The sequence below is a fragment of the Chiloscyllium punctatum genome, chromosome 22, assembly GCF_047496795.1.
Source record: "Chiloscyllium punctatum isolate Juve2018m chromosome 22, sChiPun1.3, whole genome shotgun sequence".
NCBI classification, from domain to species: domain Eukaryota; kingdom Metazoa; phylum Chordata; class Chondrichthyes; order Orectolobiformes; family Hemiscylliidae; genus Chiloscyllium; species Chiloscyllium punctatum.
Window position 1 is genome coordinate 25,248,269 of NC_092760.1, and position 25,219 is coordinate 25,273,487.

The window sequence follows — 25,219 nt, forward strand, 5'->3', positions numbered from 1 at the left end:
TCTGAAACATGGAGAGGGGAGCAAATGGGAGTGTGTATGTTGGTGAGAATCTGAGGAAGCACAGTGATACTGAGACATGGAAATGAATCAGTGTGTACAAAAGATTGAGATAGAGTAGCAGCCAGCGTGAACGCGAGATGATGGTATGAAAGATAGAGACAGGAAGAGTGTGAGAGCAGGAGAGGAAGCATGTGTCAGGGGTGAGTGAAGAATATAAGCCTAGGCCCTGTGGCGGGGGGAGAGAGGAGGGACGGTACCTCAGGAAGAACAAGATGGGTGCAGGTACATGGAGGAGACAGGTGCTGAGAAGGACATGAAACAGAGGCCACAGGGACAAGAGTTTATTGCAACATTCAAGGTACTGTACAGTGCTATAAATACATATAATACTGAAATATTTACACCAAAATAATGCATTCTACATCAGCAAGCATCAAACACAAAAAATAAAAACCCTTCAGGCTAAACAAGATCAGAATACCCGACAGATGAACACAACACAACACAGCAGGAAGAGCAGCAGGTAGCAAACTGTAATCCTGAAGAGAGCACAGTCGGGCCCATGCCTGATCAGACATTTGGGCAGGAGTCTGTCCTTACAGATCCATTCTGACCACTTCACTTTCCCCTCAGCTCATGCCGAAAGAGTGATACTCACTAAAGGGGTTTGGAGGAAGCGGGGTGTCAAGTCCATTGCCAGCAAAAAGAAACAAACTGACAGATACAACTTTCAAGAACTGATCCCAGAACACATTGGGCAGAGAATTAGTATGTGTTCAGATTGTAACAAGGGACAGCATTAATCCAATGGGACCGGGGCATGGGCTAGGGTGGGGTAGGTAATCACTCTGGGGCACAGGTTGGAGACAGGCGGAGGTGGGGGGCAGGAATCACTCCAGGGGGCATGGGGAAAGGGGATCACTGCTCTCTGTCACTCTGGGCCTTTCCACTGAAGTATGGGGGTGCTTTGAACTGAGTGGGCTGCAGTTGTGAAGAACACTGTTTGGTAGGTGATCTATTCACAGAGAGGCTGGCGAGACGATGGTGTCCCCACCCAGCAACTGGGTGAGTGTGAGGGTGGTTTGGTCCAAAGCTGAGTCAATTCTGAACTCCTCTCTGGGTGCTTTATAACCAAGTGGCAGTGTTTGGATACGCCAGTGAGTGAGAAAGAGCTGGGTGCGTTTGGGGTGTTAGGAAGGTCGAGGGGTGGCAACCTGTGTCACAGGACATCGCTGGAAGGTCATAAGACTTCAGCCTCTCCCACAGGCTGGTTGCTAACCTTCGACTCTCCTTCTAACTCAATGGCCTGATACCAAAGGCTCAGTGTCCAGGGCACTGCCAAGCCATCGTGTGTTAAAGCTGCAGGGGGTTTGGCATGGCTTAGCTCCCTATCTGATGGGGTGAACAGGGTGGAATAAAGGAAAGCACAGTCTCTACAGCTCACCTCTTTACACTGAACACGAAATTGGTACAACAAAAACAACTCAATGTTGGTCTGTACATCAGAGGAAGTTAATTCTCCTCGGGAATCTCTACAAGTGTCTCCAGTGCAGGGTAACTTCCTGTGGGCAAATCCAGTGGACTATTCCTCCACAGTGGCTAAATCCCATTCGGAATCAGTTCCTGATTCTGATAGTTTACAGTGAATTCAGTGGAAGGGAACTGAACAGCCAAATCCAAGGGCAGAAAATAGTGACTTTGTGAACGTGAATAAGGTGGAGGAACAGTGATTTAAATGGGGACCCTGGGGGGACTCATTCGCAGTGAATCCCTTGTTGAGGTGGCTTCATTTCATACTGTCAATTCAAAAGGACCCCTGAATGGGTGGAACAAGAACAGAGTGACCTTAAGTGGGGAAATTCATACTGTCGTCATTTTCAGTGGGAGAACATGCAGAGATTCCAGTATATGAGTCGCCCTTGGCAGGAGGATACATAGTAAATGCAGTGCAGGAATGGTCTTCAATGGGAGAATATACAGCGAATCCAGTGCAGGAGTGGCTTCTGACAGGACAATATACAGTGAATCCGGTGAAGAAATGGCCCTCAATGGAAGGGTCTGCAGTGAATCCAGTGTAGGAGAAGACCTTGACAGGAAATAACGCAGTGAATCCAGTGAAGAAATGGTCCTTAATGGGTAATATTCAATGAATCCAGTGGAGAGAGGTCCCTCAGTGAATGAATATCCATCAAATTCAGTGCTGGACTGGTGCTCCATGAATGAGTATGGATCAGTAGTCCTTGACAAGCAAATATCCAGTGATGTGGTGCCTGTTCAGTGAAAATGAAATCATCCTGCGCAAGATGGCCTTCGATGAGCAGTGAACCCAGTGCAGAGGTGGTCGATGAGTGGCCTTGCAGCGAATCCAGTGCTGGCACAGCCCTCAGTAATTGGGTTTGCTGTAAATCCAGTGTACGACCAGTAACGAAGCTTGTATTTGGAGTAAGTTTCATGTTGCAGTCTTAAGTTGGTAGATACAAGACAAGGAGCTCTGACCGGGTTGGTTAATTGGACGAGCCTCGAGCAAGTGTGGTGGTTTAAGAACAAGCACAAGCCAAACAGTCGTAATTTATAATACGCCTGCCTGACAGGAGCTGTAGCATTGCAGAGACAGTGGGAGAGAGCAGGCTGGGGGCCATGGAATGGAGTGTTCAGTTCAGAGAGGGGGGGGGGAACGAAAGGGGATGAAAAGGGGCCGGTGTCTTACCGCGCTGGAGTCACCTTGTTCTTGCTCTCCATTTCTTTCCCTCGTACTGCGGCCATGTAGGAGAACAGACACAGCACAGAGTAGCAGATTTCATGAGCCTGAAACCAGAGAACAAGGGGCCAATTAGCAGCTACAAAGCAAGCAGCTGGAATGACTCACTGACTCAGCAGGGACACGACAGAAAATGGACACAGGCAGCACCCTCTTTCCCAGACGCTCACCGGGCGGTCACTTGTTTCCACTTCTGCACGGGGACACGGGGGAGGGAGCCTACACGGCACGGGGTACAGCATGGGGAGAGGGAGCCCACGCTGAGGGGACACGGGGAGGGAACGCGTGTAGGGGGGAGACAGCGGGAGCACGCGTGGGAGGGACATGGGGAGAGGGAGCCCACACTGAGGGGACACGGGGAGGGAACGCGTGTGGGGGGGGGAGACAGTGGGAGCACGCGTGGGAGGGACATGGGGAGAGGGAGTGCGCACGGGGGAGACACGGGGGGAGGGAGCATGTGCAGGGGGACACAGGATGGAGGGAGCACACAGGGAGAGGGAGTGCGCGTGGGGAAGACACGGGGAGAGGGAGCACCTGCTGTGGGGGGGGGGGGGGGGGGGGGGAGGAGTGGGAGCGTGTGTGGGGAGACACATGGGGGAGGGAGTCCCTGCGCGGCAGGGGGTGGGGGGGGGGGGAGACACGGGGCGAGTCCACAGCAGGAGACAGCTCGTATATGACAATGGAAACCAGAATTTAAATTTGAGAGAATTGCTCACAAACCAGTTTTGGAAGCTCTAACCCAGCACAGGTTTTAACAGAGTGATAGGAGGAGACCAAACCACAGAGGGTCGTGTGTGTTAATAACAATAAGGAATGAAAAAGCTACTCACCATTGGAGTCTTGTACTTGTGGGTCACCACTTCGTTAGTTTGTGGAACTGGAACCAGACGAGCAAGAGACAAAAGGAACAGTTTAACCCAGGAACAACAAAAGATCACTGCAATCCGAGACTCTGTTTACACACAGACTCCTCTCACACACACGTCCATGTTTACAGATCTGACCAAGGCCAAGAACACCAGCAGAGACAGAGGTATACTGTATCCACACGCAGTCACACAGCAGGACCCCCCCACCCATCCTCAGTAACTCAGCAGGCCCCCCCCCCACCATTCACACACGGTAACACAGCAGGACCCCCCCCCCCACCATCCGCGGTAACACAGCATGACCCCCCCCCCCCATCCCACCCGCAGTCACACAGCAAGACCCTCTCCATCCACACACGGTCACACAGCAAGACCCTCTCCATCCACACACGGTCACACAGCAAGACCCTCTCCATCCACACATGGTCACACAGCAGGACCCCCCCCCCCCCCCATTCACACATGGTCACACAGCAGGACCCCCCCCCCATCCACACACGGTCACACAGCAGGACCCCCCCCCATTCACACATGGTCACACAGCAGGACCCCCCCCCCCCATTCACACATGGTCACACAGCAGGACCCCCCCCCCCCTCCACACACGGTCACACAGCAGGACCCCCCCCCCCCCCCCCCCATTCACACATGGTCACACAGCAGGACCTCCTCCACCCATCCGCGATAACACAGCAGGACCCCCACCCATCTGCGGTAACACAGCAAGAACCCCCCCATCCACCCGCAGTCACACAGCAAGAACCCCCCCATCCACACACGGTCACACAGCAGGACCTCCCATCGGCACAGGGTCACACAGCAGGACCTCCCATCGTCACAGGGTCACACAGCAGGACCCCCCCCCCCCACCCCCACCCCCATCCACCCGCGGTCACACAGCAGGTCCCCCCACCCACGGTCACACAGCAGGATTGTGTCCTTAGACTGTACTATATGAAGGTTGTTTATGATAAGGACACATCCCAGAGCATGCATAGTGAGATCCTTGAAATGTAAATCTAAGCATTTGTATGTAAAACTGGATACACATTCATGACGTAAACTTTGTGCCATTATCAGAAAAAGGTTTTATAACATTGCAGTTTAACAGAACGAGAGGTAATGTTATTGAAACACACAAGAACAACAGAGACTGCATATAAACAATTCACTTGACAGTGGGCCAGAATAGACTGTAGCTGGTGAAGCTCAGACTTGCTTCTGCATGTTGAATTTTCAGAAGCCGAGTGAGATGGTGCCAATGGGAAATGCTAATAGTGTTATAGCCTTGACAGGACGACAGGCAAACAGCCGCACACCTTCATCAGGCTGGCCATGAGCTGCCATGGAATGAGAGAAAAGTGCAGAAAGTGCTGGTGATACTCAGCAGGTCAGACAGCATGCATGGAGAGAAAACGAAAGAGTATTTTTCAGGTCATGACTGTCAGAACTGGAAGGACTTGGAGAAATAACTGACCTTGAGTGAAGAGGCAGGGAAAGCAGGGCAGGGTGGGGGGGGTGGGGGGCGTGGAGAGATTAAAGGACAGAAGAGGCTAATGGTGCAAAGGTTGAAAAGAGTTGGAAATGGGACACAGAAATAAAGAGATGTAGGACAGGTGGAGGAAATGGGAAAAAAATAGAAACGTGACTAACAGCTGATTTGTAAAACAACAGGGACAGAGGCGACAAACTGAAATGTTTCAACGCAATGCTGAGTTCAAAAGGCTTTAAAGTGCCTTCCTGATAAATGTGGCGTTTACACTGTGCGTCACTGGAAGAGTGCAGGAGTCCAAGGACACAGAGGTCAGAGTGGGAATAGGACAGAGTACTGGGTAGTTTCAATCATGAATTCAGCGTCAAGCCAGACGCAGAAAGCAAAATACAATAAGGAAAAATGATTCAGAGGAAACCTAAACAAGCAATAAGGTAGAGCGTTACGGCTGTGCTGAGGGAGGATATTCCCGGAAATACATCCAGGGATGTTACTTGGGTGGAACTGTGAAATAAGAAAGGGATGATCACCTTATTGGAATTGTATTATAGACCCCCCAATAGTCAGAGGGAAATTGAGAAACAAACTTGTAAGGAGCTCTCAGCTATCTGTAAGAATAATAGGGTGGTTATGGTAGGGGATTTTAACTTTCCACACATCGACTGGGTCTGCCATAGTGTTAAGGGTTTAGATGGAGAGGAATTTCTTAAGTGTGTACAAGACAATTTTCTGTTTCAGTATGTGGATGTACCTACTAGAGAAGGTGCAAAACTTGACCTACTCTTGGGAAATAAGGCAGGGCAGGTAACTGAGATGTCAGTGGGGGAGCACTTTGGGGCCAGCAACTATAATTCTATTAGATTTAAAATAATGACAGAAAAGGATAGACCAGATCTAAAAGTTGAAGTTCTAAATTGAAGAACGGCCAATTTTGACGGTATTAGGCAAGAACTTTCAAAAGCTGATAGGGGGCAGATGTTTCAGGTAAAGGGACGGCTGGAAAATGGGAAGCCTTCAGAAATGAGATAACGAGAATCCAGAGAAAGTATATTCCTGTCAGGGTGAAAGGGAAGGCTGGTAGGTATAGGGAATGCTGGATGAATAAAGAAATAGACGGCTTGGTTAAGAAAAAGAAGCATATGTAAGGTACAGACAGGATAGATCGAGTGAATCTTTAGAAGAGTATAAAGGAAGTAGGAGTATACTTAAGAGGGAAATCAGGAGGGCAAAAAGGGGACATGAGATACCTTTGGCAAATAGAATTAAGGAGAATCCAAAGGGTTTTTACAAATACATTAAGGACAAAAGTGTAACTAGGGAGAGTATAGGTCCCCTCAAAGATCAGCAAGGTGGCCTTTGTGTGGAGCCACAGAAAATGGGGGCGATACTAAATGAGTATTTTGCATCAGTATTTACTGTGGAAAAGGATATGGAAGATATAGACTGTAGGGAAATAGATGGTGACATCTTGCAAAATGTCCAGATTACACAGGAGGAAGTGCTGGATGTCTTGAAATGCATAAAAGTGGATAAATCCCCAGGACCTGTTTAGGTGTACCTGAGAACTCTGTGGGAAGCTAGAGAAGTGATTGCTGGGCCTCTTGCTGAGATATTTGTATCATCGATAGTCACAGGTGAGGTGCCAGAAAACTGGAGGTTGGCAAACGTGGCGCCACTGTTTAAGAAGGGTGGTAAGGACAAGCCAGGGAACTATAGACCGGTGAGCCTGATGTCGGTGGTGGGCAAGTTGTTGGAGGGAATCCTGAGGGACTGGATGTTACATGTATTTGGAAAGGCAAGGACTGATTAGGGATAGTCAGCACGGCTTTGTGCGTGGGAAATCATGTCTCACAAACTTGATTGAGTTTTTTGAAGAAGTAACAAAGAGGACTGATGACAGCAGAGTGGTAGATGTGATCTATATGGACTTAAGTAAGGTGATCAACAAGATTCCTCATGGGAGACTGATTAGCAAGTTTAGATCTCATGGAATACAGGGAGAACTAGCCATTTGGATACAGAACTGGCTCAAAGGTAGAAGACAGAGTGTGGTGGTGGAGGGTTGTTTTTCAGACTGGAGGCCTGTGACCAATGGAGTGCCACAAGGATCGGTGCTGGGTCCTCTACTTTTTGTCATTTACATAAATGATTTGGATGCGAGCATAGGAGGTACAGTTAGTAAGTTTGCAGGTGACACCAAAATTGGAGGAGTAGTGGACAGCGAAGAGGATTACCTCAGATTACAACAGGATCTTGACCAGATGGGCCAATGGGCTGAGAAGTGGCAGATGGAGTTCAGTTCAGATAAATGTGAGTTGCTGCATTTTGGGAAACTAAATCTTAGCAGGACTTATACACTTGATGGTAAGGTCCTGGGGAGTGATGCTGAACAAAGAGACCTTGGAGTGCAGGTTTACAGCTCCTTGAAAGTAGAGTCGCAGGTCGATAGGATAGTGAAGAAAGTGGTACGCTTTCCTTTATTAGATAGAGCATTGAATATTGGAGTTGGGAGGTCATGTTGTGGCTGTACAGGACATTGGTTAGGCCACTGTTGGAATATTGCGTGCAATTCTGACCTCCTTCCTAGCGGAAAGATGTTTTGAAACTTGAATGGGTTCAGAAAAGATTTACAAGGATGTTGCCAGGGTTGGAGGATCTGAGCTATATATAGGAAGAGGCTGAACAGGCTGGGGCTGTTTTCCCTGGAGTGTCTGAGGCTGAGGAGTGATCTTACAGAGGTTTACAAAATTATGAGGGGCACGGATAGGATGAATAGACAAAGTCTTTCTCTGAGGTCGGGGAGTCCAGAACGAGAGGGCATAGGCTTAGTGTGAGAGGGGAAAGATATAAAGGAGACCTAAGGGGCAACATTTTTATGCAGACGTGTATGGAATGAGCTGCCAGAGGAAGTGGTGGAGGCTGGTAAAATTGCAACATTTAAGAGGCATTTGGATGGGTATATGAATAGGAAGGGTTTAGAGGGATATTGGCTGGGTGCTGGCAGATGGGACTAGATTGGGTTGGGATATCTGGTCGGCATGGACAGGTTGGACCAAAGGGTCTGTTTCCATGTGGTACATCTCTGACTATAACAGCCGATTTTTAAATTTCCAACAATGCCAAGTTACAGCAATGAGACCATGTGGGCACTGATATTATTTTAAGAAATATATTGCATAATTGTAACAAACACCAACAATACTTTGAAAAGGGACGATTCCAGAACAAATGGCCAAATGCCAAGTTGTGTTCTCAATGTTACATTGGTCAGTGGTAAGCAGACACAGTTTTGAGGGGCTCATGGAGTACAGGAATATATGAATTAGAACCAATAGGCTATTCAGTGCTTCACTAAGATCCTAGCTGATGCGGCAGCTGTGGTCGCAGTTCCACTTTCCCGTCTGACCCCCTCCCCCCACCTCATTCTGAACTGTCGAACTTAAGCATGGATAAACACAATAGCCATGTCTGCACTGCTTTCTGGGGAAGAGCACTCCAAAGATTAACAACCCTGAGAAAACGCCCATTTCCTTCTGAAATGGTAGGACACTTATTTTAACCATGCCCCTGATTCCAGTCTCTACCACAGGGAAAGACCTGTCCATCAGCTACCTGGTCAAGCCCTCGAAGGATCACATATGCATCAATAACATCACCTCTCATTCATCAAAACTGCAACTGTTATAAACATCAGCTTGTTCCAAATGTTTGTCTTGCTCAGCATCCTCTGGATTCATGCTTACCCATATCATTGATTGTCAGTACAGCAGTCAAGGTGAAGTCTACTGTACTAGAGGCAATGCCAATTGAGGCAATATATGATTATGCAAATAATGTATGAGTTATAGGCAAAGATCAGGAGCATTGCACTTTGCTCATTCAGAAAGCTACTGCTGACAATGAGGGGCTTAATGGTCTCCTTCCAGACCGTAACAATCCTGTGATTCAATGGTGAACAGACCTCCATGACACAGACTAAGGCTGGACAGTGTTTCACCCACTCACTGTGTTTACATACACAGACTGAGGCTGTACACAGTGTTTCACCCAGATTGTGTTTATACACAGACAGAGGCTCTACACGGTGTTTCATCCACTCAGACCATGTTTACGTACACAGACTGAGGCTATATGCAGTGTTTCACCCACTCACACTGTGTTTACATACACATGGATTGTGGTTGTTTGCTCTGTTTCACACAAAGACTCAGTCCACGTGTATATAAACACAGTCTAAAGATATGAAACACTGTATGCAGCAAGAATCTATACATATTTAAACACAGTCCAGGTATGTGAAACATTGCAAGCATCCTCAATTTGTGTGTATACGAACAATGTTTTGGTATACAAATGTACTGACACTGTACGCAATGTCATAGACAGAGCTATGGATGCAAACAGATGTAAAAGCACAGATATCATCAGGCTGTGTGCCATGTCATATATACCCAGACTACAAATATGTAAGTATTGCTGAGGATGTATGACTTGTTTTACATAACCAGGCTGCATACACACAGTGAGAGACATTCCGATTGCGTTTATAGAGTTACATGCTGAAAGGATATGCAGTGTCACGGATACAGAGGGTGGGAATCAAGCACTCACACTAAGGTATCATTCCCAGAATTTCAACCACAAACCTATGTTAATTAGCCTGGCCTTTACAGGTCAGAGATCACTGGGAAGAATGAGGGGAATGACACTTAGAGTTATTGCTCCAGTTAACAGAAGGCTCACACTGCCCCCCAGGGGAAAATATCTGTGCTGTATGGGAGAATGCTGCTTATGTATTCTTTACCTTTGAAACACAACTTATAACTGACTCAAAGAGAAAACCGTTACAATTATGTAGCTCTTCCAGGTAGTAGGATTTGTCAAGGACTTTCACAGCCACTGAAGCATGTTTGAAGTATTATCGCTGTTGTAATGGAGGCCCAGATGGCATTCTCTCAGACCCCATGAATAGGCCAGTGCCAGAGATATCCGCTGTGAGACATGTGACACAATGCGCTATTGAAAAGAGTTGTGTATAAATAATTGCACGTTTGCCTCAGGTGATGCACTCCCTCAGATACTGCACTGGCCGATTAGAATCCTGTGCAGCACCAGAATTGATAGTCATAGATTTTGCGACACACCAAAGAGCAAATACTGCCAAAAAGTGAATGGATAGTATCAGATCAACATTAGGTTTGATATGAAAGGAAAGAAAGGTTTTTTTTGGTGGGATGGGATGGGAATTGCAGGGAGAGAATGAACTAAATGTAGGGGAGGGCAACAGTCGAGTGAGGGAGCAAGAGAGACACAGGAGGATAGAATAAGGGAGACAGGGGAGGGGAGCAAAGGAGAGGAAATTCATCAGGACACGCTATGGAATAGGCAGTCAGGCTGGGAGGAACAAACTTACAGCAGTAACAGGAAAAGATATAGTGAAGCTAATGTGCTGTCATTACCTGAAGGAGTAGCAAGGTTTTCAGAGTGGTCAAGGCAGCGAGTCAATGTTGTATCACCATGAACAGAGCAGACACTCAAAATCAGAGACAGGAAAGAAACAGAGGCACTCCTTGCTCCCCATCCCCCAGATACTCCAAACCTGCAACCCACCCCTCACCCCAGTCACTCCGATGCTGCAGCAGCACCCCACCCCCAGACACGCCTAACCGGAGGCTAACCCCAGAGCGTTCCTAACCTTTGTCCTCCTAATTACCCCTCTCCGGAAATCTGAGTCAAAAGGTATGGTGCTGGAAAAGCACAGCCAGTCAGGCAGCATCCAAGGAGCAGCAGAGTCAATGCTTTGAGCATAAGCTCTTCATCAAGAATGCTTGAAACTCCTGCCCCACGGATGCTGCCTGACCCGCCATGCTTTTCTAGCACTACCCTTTTTGACTCTGATCTCCAGCATCCGCAGTCCTCACTCACTCTAAACCTCTGTCTACCCTCGGTGTTCCAAATCTCTGAGGCCCATTCTTCCCTGGGTCGTCCTCGCCATGAATTCTAATATGTCATGCTACAAATGGCATTACGATCACCAGGTTCCCCACTAACAACATCCTGGGGTTACAATTGACCAGAAACTGAATTAGACTCACCACATTAATACAGTGGCTCCAAGAGCAGGTCAGAGACTAGGAATACTGCAAATCATTCTCTTTCCATCATCAACAATGTGCCATTCAAGAGTGTGATGAAATATTCCCCACTTGTTTGAATGGGTGCACTCCAACAACATGAAAGAAGCTTGACACCTTCCAGGACAACACAGCCTGCTTGATGGCACATGAAAAAAATTCCCTTTCTACCATACTCAGTAGCATTGAAGACAGCTGGAGATGTATTGCAGAAATTCACCAATGAAATTAGGCAGCACCTTCCAAACCCACAGCCACTTCTATCTCGAAGGACAAGGGCATCAGATACATGGGAACATCACTCCCAGCAAGTTCCTATTGAAGCCAGTTGCCACCCTGACTTGGAAATATATTACCATTCCTTCACTGTCACTGGGTCCAACTCCTGAAATTCCCTCCCTAAGAGACTGTAGGTTTATCTACACCATACAGACTGCAGTAGTTTAAGAAAGCAGCTCACCAGCACCTTCTCAAGGGCAACTGGGAATGGACAATAAATACTAGCCCAGCCAGTGACACCTGAATTCCACCAGTGAACAAAATCAAAAAGCACATTAACCTAATGACAATCGTCAACCTCCTCTCAAGCACAGGACCTGCTACTGAACCATATCCTTGTTACTCTCGAGTCAGTGAAAACTGACACACTCACAGGAAACCTCTTTAACATACAGGACTCAGAATGACAGCAAGTGGAGGGTCCAATGTCCATTTGACATGCCACTGATGCTGTCCGTACACAGACCCAGACTGCGATACAACATCCTGACAGCATATACATGGGGTTTACAACAGAATTCAGTGCATCGGCACATTTAGGGCCGACACTGAATTCAGTGCTATACACATGTTGGGTTACACTACCGTTCATGGCTATGGACACAAGGGTCTTACACCAGGATTCAGGGCAACAAAAACTGCTTTATCCTGGGGTTCTTGCAAAAAAACTTACACAAAGGAACCTAAACTTACTAAATCAAAATAACATTGTCTGGGGTAATTATGTACACTGGCCCTTCAGTGCCCACTTGCCTCTGAAGACCTCTATCATACTGGTTTCTATACTGAACCGTGAGGACCAACAATCAAATCCCCTTCCCCTACTGACTGCTTTCAGCGACCTTTCAATTCCAAGCTCCAGTCGCACCCAATAGCGAGTAGGGATAAGATTCACTCAGAACGGAAAGGCACATCTTTCCTGAGCAAACGTTCGCTCCATCTCACCTGGGGAAATGTTGCTTTGCCTTTTCAAGCCCTCAGTTGCTGGGGAATTGAGAATTTCTTTCAATATGACAACACCCTCAGCCACGGGGAATGCAGCACTGTCCTTTCAATATTATAGCATTCTCAGTCACTTGGGGAATGTGGCACCGTCGATATTACGGCATCCTCAGACACTGGGGAGATGTAGCATTTTTCTTTCAACACAATATCACCCTCATAAATAGGGAGCATAGCACTGTCCTTTCAATATTACTACACCATCCGTCACAGGGACAGCATTGGGCAACCGTATACCCTAAATCTGATTGTGTACACCCCACTGTCACCCTTCACCCTTTGGCTTCAGATCCTGCTCCCTTACCATGAAGTCATTGCGAAACATCAAAACAATAGAGGAAGTTCCAGCTCATAGCCCTAAGCCAGAGGAAACCCCTAGTAACTCCATGTCAATCTCACTGAAACCATGCAAATGTCGGAGACTGATGGAGCCCTGGTTTCCAACGACAGCCAGTGACTGGGCTTTCAGTGTCAAGCCTCTCCTAGTTTGCTCTGCACCCCTCCAAACCCTGCAAAGGAGTGTCTCTGTCACTCGGACGTTTGAGTGCTGATGTCTGGCACAGAGCCAATATCAAATAGTTAATTACCAAATTCTTCCAGGACAAAGACTCCCTTGACTGTATTGCACTTTTTAATGTGATTCAGTTCAATGAAAACCTGAAAACAAACAAAAAGATAAACGGTTATGAGCCAAGATTAAGAACAGCCGAAAAGCCAGGAATGATATCTTCTTTCAGAAAACAAAATGAACATCACTGCAGATCTAGCAAAGAGCGTGTAATAAATAAAGAGATAATTCCCACAATCTGCCACAAAGCAAAACTAAAAGAATGAGAAATTCTTGCTAAGAAGCATAGACAGCAGTAGACTGGTACCTTCCACTCCTTGCAGGAGGAGAAAGCATGGAAGAGAAATGGTTTCAATTAATATCAGGCACAGCAAGGAGACATCCAACACACTCACACCACTCTCTCACTCTTCCCCATTGTTGACCAGGCCTGGGGACCAGCAGGTCACACCAAGGGATGGCCCGTTACACACATGCACTGCCTTCTTCCGCATTTATGTACAGCCCCTGATAAAACTTGAATAACATGGCTGCGCATGGTATGAATATACATACACAACTTTAAACAGGTTTGTGCATACATGTTAGGCACAAAGTTTGCACGGAATAGAGTACAGTTAAGGAACACCAAACTTATCACATTATATTCAGCTCTCCTTCATTGTGGAGTGCAGGCGGTGTCCCACCAAACAGGCCATTTAGCCTGTTTAACTGTAGCTTGATGTAACTAAACACAGAAGCAAGAGTAGGCCATTGAGATGGATCAGTGTTGATCGAGATGTGAACTTAATTTATCCACCCACCAATCAATCTTTTCCTCTCAGCCTTAGACATCTATACCTTGGTTTAAACCTATCAGTCTTAGTTTTAAAATTAACTATGGATTGCATGCAAGTTGTCATTAGCAGCAGTTTGTGTTTTGTAAAGTTTACATGTGTTTCCCCAATTCGACCCCAAACGAATCTGGTTCAAAGCATTACAGTCCTCTTAGTCCTCAATTCCAAACCAATTAAATCCTTTCCAACTTCCACTTGCCCTCACTCCTTGCATCTTCTCCCCCAGTTTTTCCAAATCCTGCATTCTCAATTTCCTTTAATCGCCCATCCAATTCCTTCATCGTCCAAACCAATGACCACTTCCATCCAGAAGGACAAGACCACCTGCAAGTTGCTCTCCAATGTTCATTCAGATTAACTGCATTCAAATCCCGGAATGAGCGCCTTTAGGGCATTGTGGGTCTACCTCCAACAAATGGACAGCAGTGGTTCAAGGTGCCAGCTCACCACCACCTATGCAAGGGCAACTCGGGACAGCCAACAAATAAATGCTGCAGCGACTCTCATACTCATGAATGGACTTTTTTAAAAATCCCACTTCCAATCTCCAACAACACCCATCCAATTGAATTCGCACTCCTTTCTACACACTTTAACCTCCAACCTGCCTAACTGCACTTACCTGCTAACACCAGTAAGAGAGGGCATCAAAATGCATTGTTACCAAAGGTTTTCTCAAACTCCAGTTCATTTATCCCACACTCAAGTTGACATTCTACAGCCTTTCATTGACCAGGCAGTTTCCTCACTCCTCAAACCAATGATAGAATTAGTCATTCTAATTCCACTCTCATAATTTTGGGATTCTTCCAATTTTAATTTGCCTTGTCACCCTTCAGGGCTAGTCTGAAGTTGTATCCAAGTACAATGGGAGCCTGGGTATCTACTCATATCCCTGGAGAGAGCAATCCGATCAACTGTCCAGCAGCCAGGCACTCCAAAACACATACAGTGTCTATTGCCTCATTCTGCAAACACTGCAGTACAGTCATAGATGCACACCATCAGCCACTGAAGACATTTCCCAGAACCACAGGGAATCGCCAGAGCAACCCACAGGTGTACTATGCAATACACAGCACACTGCCTAGATACGACACCACCATCCCTATTATCCAATACACATCACACTGCCCAGATACAAACACATGACCATCTCTACTACCCAAAACACAACACCACACTGCCCAGATAGACACCCCCATCCCTGCCACCCAAAACACAGCACCATACTGCCCAGATACAGACACATCCCCATCCTCACTACCCAACACACAGCACCACACTGCCCAGATACAGACACATCCCCATCGTTACTACCCAATACACAGCACCACACTGCCCAGATACAGACACCCCCATCCATACTACCCAATATACAGCACCACACTGCCCAGATACAGACACATCCCCATCGTTACTACCCAATACACAGCACCACACTGCCCAGATACAGACACATCCCCATCGTTACTACCCAATACACAGCACCACACTGCCCAGATACAGACACATCCCCATCGTTACTACCCAATACACAGCACCACACTGCCCAGATACAGACACCCCCATCCATACTACCCAATACACAGCACCACACTGCCCAGATACAGACACATCCCCATCGTTACTACCCAATACACAGCACCACACTGCCCAGATACAGACACATCCCCATCGTTACTACCCAACACACAGCACCACACTGCCCAGATACAGACACCCCCATCCATACTACCCAATACACAGCACCACACTGCCCAGATACAGACACCCCCATCCATACTACCCAATACACAGCACCACACTGCCCAGATACAGACACCCCCATCCATACTACCCAATACACAGCACCACACTGCCCAGATACAGACACACCCATCCATACTACCCAATACACAGCACCACACTGCCCAGATACAGACACACCCATCCATACTACCCAATACACAGCACCACACTGCCCAGATACAGACACATCCCCATCGTTACTACCCAATATACAGCACCACACTGCCCAGATACAGACACCCCCATCCATACTACCCAATATACAGCACCACACTGCCCAGATACAGACACCCCCATCCATACTACCCAATACACAGCACCACACTGCCCAGATACAGACACATCCCCATCGTTACTACCCAATATACAACACCACACTGCCCAGATACAGACACATCCCCATCCCTACCACCCAATGCACACACCACACTGTCCAGATACAGACACCCGCCATCGATTCTACCCAATACACAGCACCACCCTGCCCAGATAAAAACACCCCCACATCCCTACTACCCTATACACACTGCCCCGATACAGACACCCCATCCCTACTACCTAATTCACAGCACCACACTGCCCAGATACAGACCCTTCCACCCTTACTACCCAATACACTGCTCCCCACTGCCCAGACATAGACACCCCCATCCCTGCTACACAATACACAGCACTACACTGCCTAGATACAGACCCCCATTCCCTACTGCCCAATACACAGCACCATACTGCCCAGATACAGACCCCCATCCCTGCTACACAATACACAGCACCACACTGCCCAGATACAGACCCCCATCCCTGCTACACAATACACAGCACCACACTGCCCAGATACAGACCCCCATCCCTACTGCCCAATACACAGCACCATACTGCCCAGATACAGACCCCCATCCTTACTATCCAATACACAGCACCATACTGCCCAGATACAGACCCCCATCCTTACTATCCAATACACAGCACCACACTGCCCAGATACAGACCCCCATCCCTACTACACAATACACAGCACCACACTGCCCAGATACAGACCCCCATCCTTACTATCCAATACACAGCACCATACTGCCCAGATACAGACCCCCATCCTTACTATCCAATACACAGCACCATACTGCCCAGATACAGACCCCCATCCTTACTATCCAATACACAGCACCACACTGCCCAGATACAGACCCCCATCCTTACTATCCAATACACAGCACCACACTGCCCAGATACAGACCCCCATCCTTACTACCCAATACACAGCACCACACTGCCCAGATACAGACACCCCCATCCCTACTACCCAATACACAGCACCACACTGCCCAGGCCCAAACCTCCAATCCTACCACCTGTACCCTCAGCCCTACCTCCCACTCTTTCCATACCACCCACCCACATCCTCATTGCTATCACACATTCATCACACCAGCACCATCCATTCCAACACCTTTCATACACCTTCCCACAATTTCACTCAGCCCTATCCTCTCAACTCCCTCCCCACCACCCTGTACACAGTCTCACACCAGCCAGTCCCTCTCATTGTGCATACCCCCAAACTCATATCCATTCGCACCACCCACGAACCCACTCATCACCCTCTTCCTAGCCTCATGCTGACTTACCCAGAACACTATTTCCTCCTTGCCACACTAACCTTTATCCACGCCAACCCACCACAGCCCAACACCTGCATGCCAAACCCCAACCCCTACACTGTGTCCTCATCACTGTCATCTGCATTAACTCATTCCCACCACCTACACTGACTAGCTCTCATCCCCACGGTCATCAGAGCATAGACATGGAATATTAACCTTTGCCCCAGTGCAGTGTAGGGCAGAGCTGAAGCACTGCTTGCCCAGCAAGACCCAGGCTCAGGACTGACCAGCCCCCATTTACAGAGGGTGTTGGTTGAAGTTGCAAGAATATGTGGCACACATATCCACAGAGCACATGGCAGCAAGGAAAGGCTGTGAGAGTGGGACAAGGGGTGGATGGATGACAGTCAGAGTTAAATCAGCAGCAGCACTGTGCCCCCCTCTCCCGACTGAACTGGTTAGCGGAATAACCACGGGATCTGTGCACAGCAGGACTTCACAGAAGCTTGATTGAAACCTGGCAGTTGAGGAGGGTGTACAGCAACCAGCCTTTATTACTTCCGTATATTTCAAAAGAGATACTTACCTCTCACCAACGTAAAGACTGGAAAGAAATCGTCAAATCAAGCGACACCTCGGAGCAAGCGAAGGACAGGCTGAGCCCACAGGTAACGTAGCAGGATGGTGAGTGCAGACACACACACAGCACACGAGAACCACAGCACCGCTACTACGTCAAAATCTCGTCTCTCTTTAACCCAGCAACAGAAATAAAAAAGGGAACAACACCGAGCAAATGAAACTGATCACTGACACGGACAGACGCCTCGGGGCCCAAATGAAGCCTCAAGCCGGATGACCAGCCCCTCCCATGCTTCTCTCCTCAGTCAACCCACCTACCTGGCTCTGCACAAACTTCAGATTGATCCCTTCCAGGGTCACTTGCAGGAGCCCACCATCTCCGGTTTTCATGTCCTGAACAGGGAACTCTCCTCCGAGCTCGGGACCTGCAGGGGGTGACACCGTGGAGACAAGAGTGAGAAGGACACTCTCAGCCCGCTTGAAGGATGATATACACACACAATTAACATACAGGGCGATCCTAGCTTTTGAAACCGGAGTGTATCAAGATTTGGAGATGCTGGTGTTGGACTGGGGTGTATAAAGTTAAAACCACACAACACCCCTGTTGGACTATAACCTGGTGTTGTGCGATTTTTAACTTTGAGTCTGTCAAAATATCAACAGGCAGTGACAGACATCTGAAGCATAGATACAACAAAAGGCAGCAACCAATCTGTGCACAGTGAGATCCCACTGATGAGAGCATGTCATTGTGTAAATAAACTGCTCCTAAGGGCCTGGTTCAGACATATCTTGAGGTTTTATGATAGGAGGAAGATTACTCTGCTAGGTTTCCTTTGCAGTCTTATTATTCAGGAAGTTCTCAATGACTCAAGGACATGGTTTTATGAAAAGGAAATTAACCAACTTACTGGAGTTATTTGAAGGAGTAACATGCTATAGAGAATGGGGAGCCTGTTGGTGGACAGGACTTGGATTTCCAAAAGGCATTTGATACAATTCCCTCCAATATGTTATTGTGCAAAGTGGGCATTACAATATTAGCATGGGCAGAAGATTGGCTGGCTAGCAGAAAACAGATCATGCACACAACAGTCTTTTACAGATTCACAGAATATGGCATGTGGGGTCCCACTAGGTACTGTGCTGGGCAGTCAACAATTTACAATTACTAAGGTGAGGGAAGTGAAGGTGTGGCAGCTAAATTCATGGAGAACACAAAGATAGAGAGGAAAACATGTAGTGAAGTGGACATAGAGGCAGACGGATAAAGAGAGGTTGAGCGAGTAGGCAAAACATCTGGCAGATGGAGTGTAATGTGGGGAAAATGACCAGTTGTTCACTTTGTAAACATGTGTCTTTTTATTTTCTGCTTTTCTGACTAGGGAATGAAGTGAGAAATGAATGGTTTTATAAACCAACTATGGTTGGAGGATTCTCACATGTTCTGGAAGCAAGTGACCTGTTAGTCATTGTAAGCAGTGGTTAAACTGCGGTTACAGATGAACTAGAGCTCAGGGGGTTTGTGTACAAATGCAACTTTGGTCTGCGGACTATCCATGACAAAGGCTTTCTACTTGTTAACAATTATGTAGTTGGTACTTGGGTAGCTGAAAAGGTTGCGGCTCTAAATAAGACAGAGGAGTTATTGGATCGCCAACAGCTCAGGAGCTCGCTCTGATCTCTGCATATGAAAAGCCTGTTCAAACCTGCAGAAAACCAATTTTACCTTTTCTTCAGCTGCTGTAAGCTGTGACTTTTAATTATTAGGTCAGAGACATTTTAGAAGTAACAAGCAAATCAACAGAAGCATCTGAACAAGGAAGACTGAAGCAGTATTGTGAGCAGCTCAACAATTATCTCAGCAAATTCTGTGGATAGGATCCACTGAACTGCCTTCCCAGTCCTCCCCTCCACCCATACATCCATTTTTCCTTCATGTGCGCATGTATATATATATATATATATACACACATGCACAGACACATTTACAAAGTGCACACATGTAAGGGGAAATTTATAAAGCAATTAGAGTATTAATTACTAGAATTATTAATTACTAGCTCCAGTACGTAACTGTTGACCTGCAGCTCATGCCTATTTATTTGTGGTAAATATTGATTTTTGTGAAGAAACCTGGTCCCAGTTGTCTCCCATCCTGTCTGAAATTCAGGTAAATTGGGGAAATTTATGCATTTTAATAAAAATCTTCAACTTTTGTGACAACTCAGGAATAGCAGGGTTTGTTTTCCAATGTGCTACCCCAGCAAGGCAGAATAACTTGATTATTATTTAAACGGAGCATGTCTGCAGAATTCCGAGGTGTAGAGTGATTTAAGTGCATGAGTCACAGAAAATTAGCACACATGTAAAGCATATCATCAAGAAAGTTATTCAGATGCTAGGTTTTATTACAACAGGAATTGAATACAAAGGATGGATGTGCTAGTTATACAGGACACTGGCGAGAGCACATCTTGAATACTGTTCGCAGTTTTAGTCTCCTTATTTAAGGAAAGATGTGAGTACATTGAAGATGGTTCAGAGGAAATGCACCAGATTAATATGTGGAATCAAAGGTGATCTTAAGAAGAAAAGTTGGACAGGCTGGGCTTGTTTCCACTGAGAAGAGGGAGGGGTGATTTGATTGAACTGTATAAGATCCTGAATGGTCTGTCCAGGTGGATAAGGAAAGGGTATTTCCTTTTATGGGTGTTTCCCAAATGAGGTGGGGGTGGGGGGGTCACTGTTTAACAAGTAACCACTGTCCTTTAGGATGGAGATAGGAAGAGTTTTTCCTCAGAGTTGTGCGACTTTGGAACTCTCTGCCTCAGAAGGTAGTGGAAGCGGGGTCGTGAATATTTTTCAGGCAGTTAAGCAGAGGATTGAGAGTTAATGGGAGTAGATGGGAATGGGGACTTTGAAACACAAACAGATAAGCAATAATCTTAATGACTGAAGCAGGTTTGAAGGCTAAATGGCCTACATTTCCTCACAATTTATATGCTCGTATTTACGAAAGAGAACATCAGAAAGTGTGGCACTCCCTCAGTACTGACCCTCCAACAGTACAGCATTCCATCAGCTTTGACTCCTTGACAAAGCAACACTCCCTCTGTACTGACCCTCCGACAGTGCAGCACTCCCTCAGTACCGACCGTCCAACGGTGCAGCACTCCCTCAGTACCAACCCTGACAGTGCAGCACTCCCTCAGCACTGACCCTCCGACAGTGCAGCACTCCTACAGTACCGACTCTCCGACAGTGCAGCACTCTGAGTACTGACCCTGACAGCGCAGCACTCCCTCAGTACTAACCCTCCGATAGTGCAGCACCCCCTCAGTACCGACCCTCTGCACACAAATCTCCCTCACTACAAATCCTGCAAAAGTATGCTGTTCCTTCAGAACTGACCCTCTGAAAGTAGATGCTCCCTTAGCACTGACCCACCAATAAAAGTGGGTCAGTGCTAAGGGAGCACTCCACTACACTCAATTAAGTGTTGCAAAATGGTATGCAGAATATGTTGAGGAATATCAGATTGTTTAAATGAAGAGAATGGAACCTGTTATGTAGCTCTCTCAAAAACTGTACAGTTGACAGCACTACTTAAAATCGCTCATTCACAGATTTACTACATTAACTACTTGGCTGAGGATGAGGATGAAATATCAGAGATCAAGACAAAATGGAAATAAATCAAGGGACTAGACCTACAGGTTTCCAGACCAGCTACAAACTGATGATGCGGAATATGATCAGATTGAAACGGACAAATCTGTGACTTCCATTGCATCTGTCTAGTCAAGACCATAAAAATAAATTGATGAGCAAAGTGTCATCGTAATCTTGGACAACCTCTCCATTGAAGAGCTAATGCATTACTTAGAGAAACTGAGGGTGAAGCATTGTGAAATGATGGCCTCTTAAGAGTAACCTCTGCAGTGGGAAAGTGTGAGAATTGTATTCGAGGCTAAAATAGATCAAGTGGCACTTTGATTCAGCAACTTATTTGAAGAACGTTAGCCTATTGCTAAAAATCAATACAAGAACCTCACACAAAAAAAAATGTTATGGGTTTCAAAACTGAAGTGGAGGGATTGCGAAGTGTGATTGGGCTGCTGGGTCAGCACATGAGGCCACCTGCCAGTTTTGAAGTTTTAAAGTTGAGTATGACTCTGAATAATTCCAAGGTGGAAGAAACTGGAATTTGAAGGTATGGGCTATAAGGACAAGCTAGGAAAACTCAGGCTGTTTTCTCTGGAGCTGCGGAGGTTGAGGGGAGACTTGATAGAAGTCTATAAAATTATGAGATGCAGAGATAGGGTTGACAGTCAAAATCTTTTTACCCAGAGTTGAAATGACTAATATTAGGGCGCATGCACTTCAGGTGAGAGGGGTAAAGTTCAAAGGAGATGAGGGGGGCAAGTGTGTTATTTTACAGAAAGTGGTAGGTGTCGGGAACACACTGCTGGGGTGGTGGTGGAGGCAGATAAGATAGGATCGTTTAAGGTTACTTTTAGAGAAGCACATGAATTTGCAAGGATTGGTGGGACATGGACCATGGGCAGGTGGAAGGGATTAGTTTAATTTGGTCACGTTCAGCACTATATCGTGGGCCGAAGGGCCTGTTCCTGTGCTATACTGTTCTATGTTCCATCATTCTAACATTGAATACTGCACACGATCCCTGACCGTGTGTGAAGGTTCTCTCTCGCTGTGTGTGAAGGTGTGTACGTGTTTCCTGGCATGGACAAAGGCTAATTCACTCAGGAACCGTCTAACGCTGATACACTAATCATGTTGGTATCATACCTGGTTTTATGCTCTGTTGTCTTGCAGCTGCACGCTCCATGCTGTCCTTCACACAGTAGTACAACTCTCGACACTGCCAGAGAACACATGATAACTGATGTTAGTGACATCACATAGAACGTACAACAGTACAGCACAGGAACAGGTTGTAGGGCTCACCTCGTCTGTCAGCAACAAGACAATTGAGGCTTAACAGGTGGAGGTGTTTGAAGAGATTTCTCTACCACTGCCTATCCATGCTTCAAGATTCACCTGGCAGATTTGCTGGGCACCGTCATCTTCCCTACTCGAGGTCTACAGGACCTGATTGATTTGGTATGGTAGAGGAAAACCACATGCTCATCTGATAATCAGAAACTCCTATTAGATAAAAATTGCCTACAGTGTGGAAAGGGGGCCATTTGGCCCAACCAGTCCACACTGACCCTCCGAAAAGCAACCCACCCAAACCCATACCCCTCTGACTAATGCACCTGACACTATGGGGAATTTAGCATGGCCAATTCTGGACTGTGGGAGGAAACCGGAGCACCTGGAGGAAACCCATCCTGACACGTGGAGAATGTGTAAACTCCACACAGACAGTCACCCGAGGCTGGAATCGAACCCAGGTCCTTGGTGCTGTGAGGCAGCAGTGCTAACCACTGAGCTATCATGCCACCCCATAAAATGTATTTACTACATGATTACAACTATCTATAGGTTACAGTGATGGATTGGACATTGATCCAGAGACTGTGAGGAAAACTCAGATGGTAGGTCTTATTCCTTCCAGACCTTTATCTATTCTTCCACCCAAACTGTTTGGCTTCACCTTAAGACTGCGCTGCTAAAATAAGCCCTTTCAGACCTTGACATTCTTATACAACAGGTCTTTTTTTTAATATATGAAGAATATTTTTACATTTGTGTACATATTTACATCTACCTGTACCTCAACGACTTCCCAGAGGTCACACTCCCATTCGACTACCCTTCATCTCCCCGGCACCACACCAATCCTACAACCACTCTCCCAGAAACCAATCATACTCACTCTACCATACACTGGTCAGATTCTAGGGAGTAGATTCACTCTGAAAGAGGGTCTAATTTATTGCATGATAGCCATCAGGTATACTGATGGGACTGTTACTGATAGCAAGGGGAGAAACTGGATGATGGGTACCGAGTTGGATGATCAGCCATGATCATACTGAATGGTGGTGCGGGCTCCAAGAGCTGAATGGCCCACTTCCTGTTCCCATTTTCTACATTTCTAGGATGCTCTCCCACCAAACCTACATATCATCATGGTGGTGCACAATACCTCAACATTAACCTTTTCACGTGTTTACACAACAGGGGAGCAGACAGAGGCAGAGTGGAAATGACCACACGAGAGCAAATCCAGAGTTTGTACCTTCTTGGTGTAGAACTTGTTGAGCTGGGTCTCCTGCCCATTACGTCTCCACAAACAAAGGACCTTGGTCTTAGGACAGTATGTCATGTTAATGAGCTTCTCATACCACCAGCGTTCGTAGACAGTGCCAATATTACTGCGCAGCACAATGCAGTCATCACACACCTATCAAACACAAACAGTACATAGTGCTAGAGCCAGGCATCTACAGGACAGACACCAACAATCACAGTTTATAAATAAAAGGTCTTCACATAAACACACAGATACTAAACCAGTTAGATCATAGAGCCCTACAGCACAAAGACAGACTCTTTGGCCCAAACTGGTCCACACTGACAAAAATGTCCATCCACCCTAATCCCATTTCCCTGCATTGGGTCCATATCCTTCTAAACCTTTCCTATTCATATATTTGTCCAAATGCCTTTTAAATATTGTTAATGTACCCACCTCAACCACTTCCACTGGCAGCTCATTCCATATGTGTACCACCCTCTGTGTTTTAAAAAAAGGCTGCCCCTCAGGTTGCTTTTCATTCTTTCCCCTCCCCCCACTGATGACCTCCAGTCCTCGATTCCCCAACCTTGGGAAAAAGACTGAGTGCGTTCACTCTATCCATGCCTCTCATGATCTTATACACTTCCAAAAGATTTCACCCTCAGTCTCCTACACTCCCTATAACTCAGACCCTGGAGTCCTGGCAACATCCTTGTAAATTTCATCTGCACTTTTTTTCCAGTTTAAAAACATTCTTCCGAAAGGAAGGTGACCAAAACTTAACACGATACTCCAAGTGCAGCCTCACCAATGGCCTGTACAACTGCAACATAACTTCCCAACATCTATAGTCAATATTGATAAAGGCCAGTGTGCCAAAAGCCTTCTTCACTGTCCTGTCTACCTGTGACTCCACTTTCAGAGAACTCCAAGGTCCCTCTGTTCTGCTACACTCCTTAAGGCCTTACCATTCACCATGACACTCCTATTTTGATTTGATTTTCCAAAATTTAAGACCTCACACTTACCTACATTAAACTCTATTTGCCATTGCTCAGCCCAGCTGATCAAGGTCCTGCTGCAATTT

General features: G+C 46.6%; 1 protein-coding gene across 1 annotated transcript in view; it reads right to left on the minus strand.

The window, feature by feature from the left end:
• Positions 1-326: 326 nt before the first annotated feature.
• madd (MAP-kinase activating death domain) overlaps positions 327-25,219 on the minus strand; it is a 145,307-nt gene continuing 120,414 nt past the window's right edge. Inside the window, exons 30-35 of the mRNA XM_072592876.1 lie at positions 24,133-24,297; positions 22,731-22,803; positions 18,231-18,337; positions 13,122-13,191; positions 3,589-3,635; positions 327-2,805 (exon numbers count right to left, since the gene is read on the minus strand). Coding sequence (XP_072448977.1) covers positions 2,704-2,805; positions 3,589-3,635; positions 13,122-13,191; positions 18,231-18,337; positions 22,731-22,803; positions 24,133-24,297 — 564 coding nt within the window. The 3' untranslated portion in view covers positions 327-2,703. The remainder of the gene's footprint in view (positions 2,806-3,588; positions 3,636-13,121; positions 13,192-18,230; positions 18,338-22,730; positions 22,804-24,132; positions 24,298-25,219) is intronic.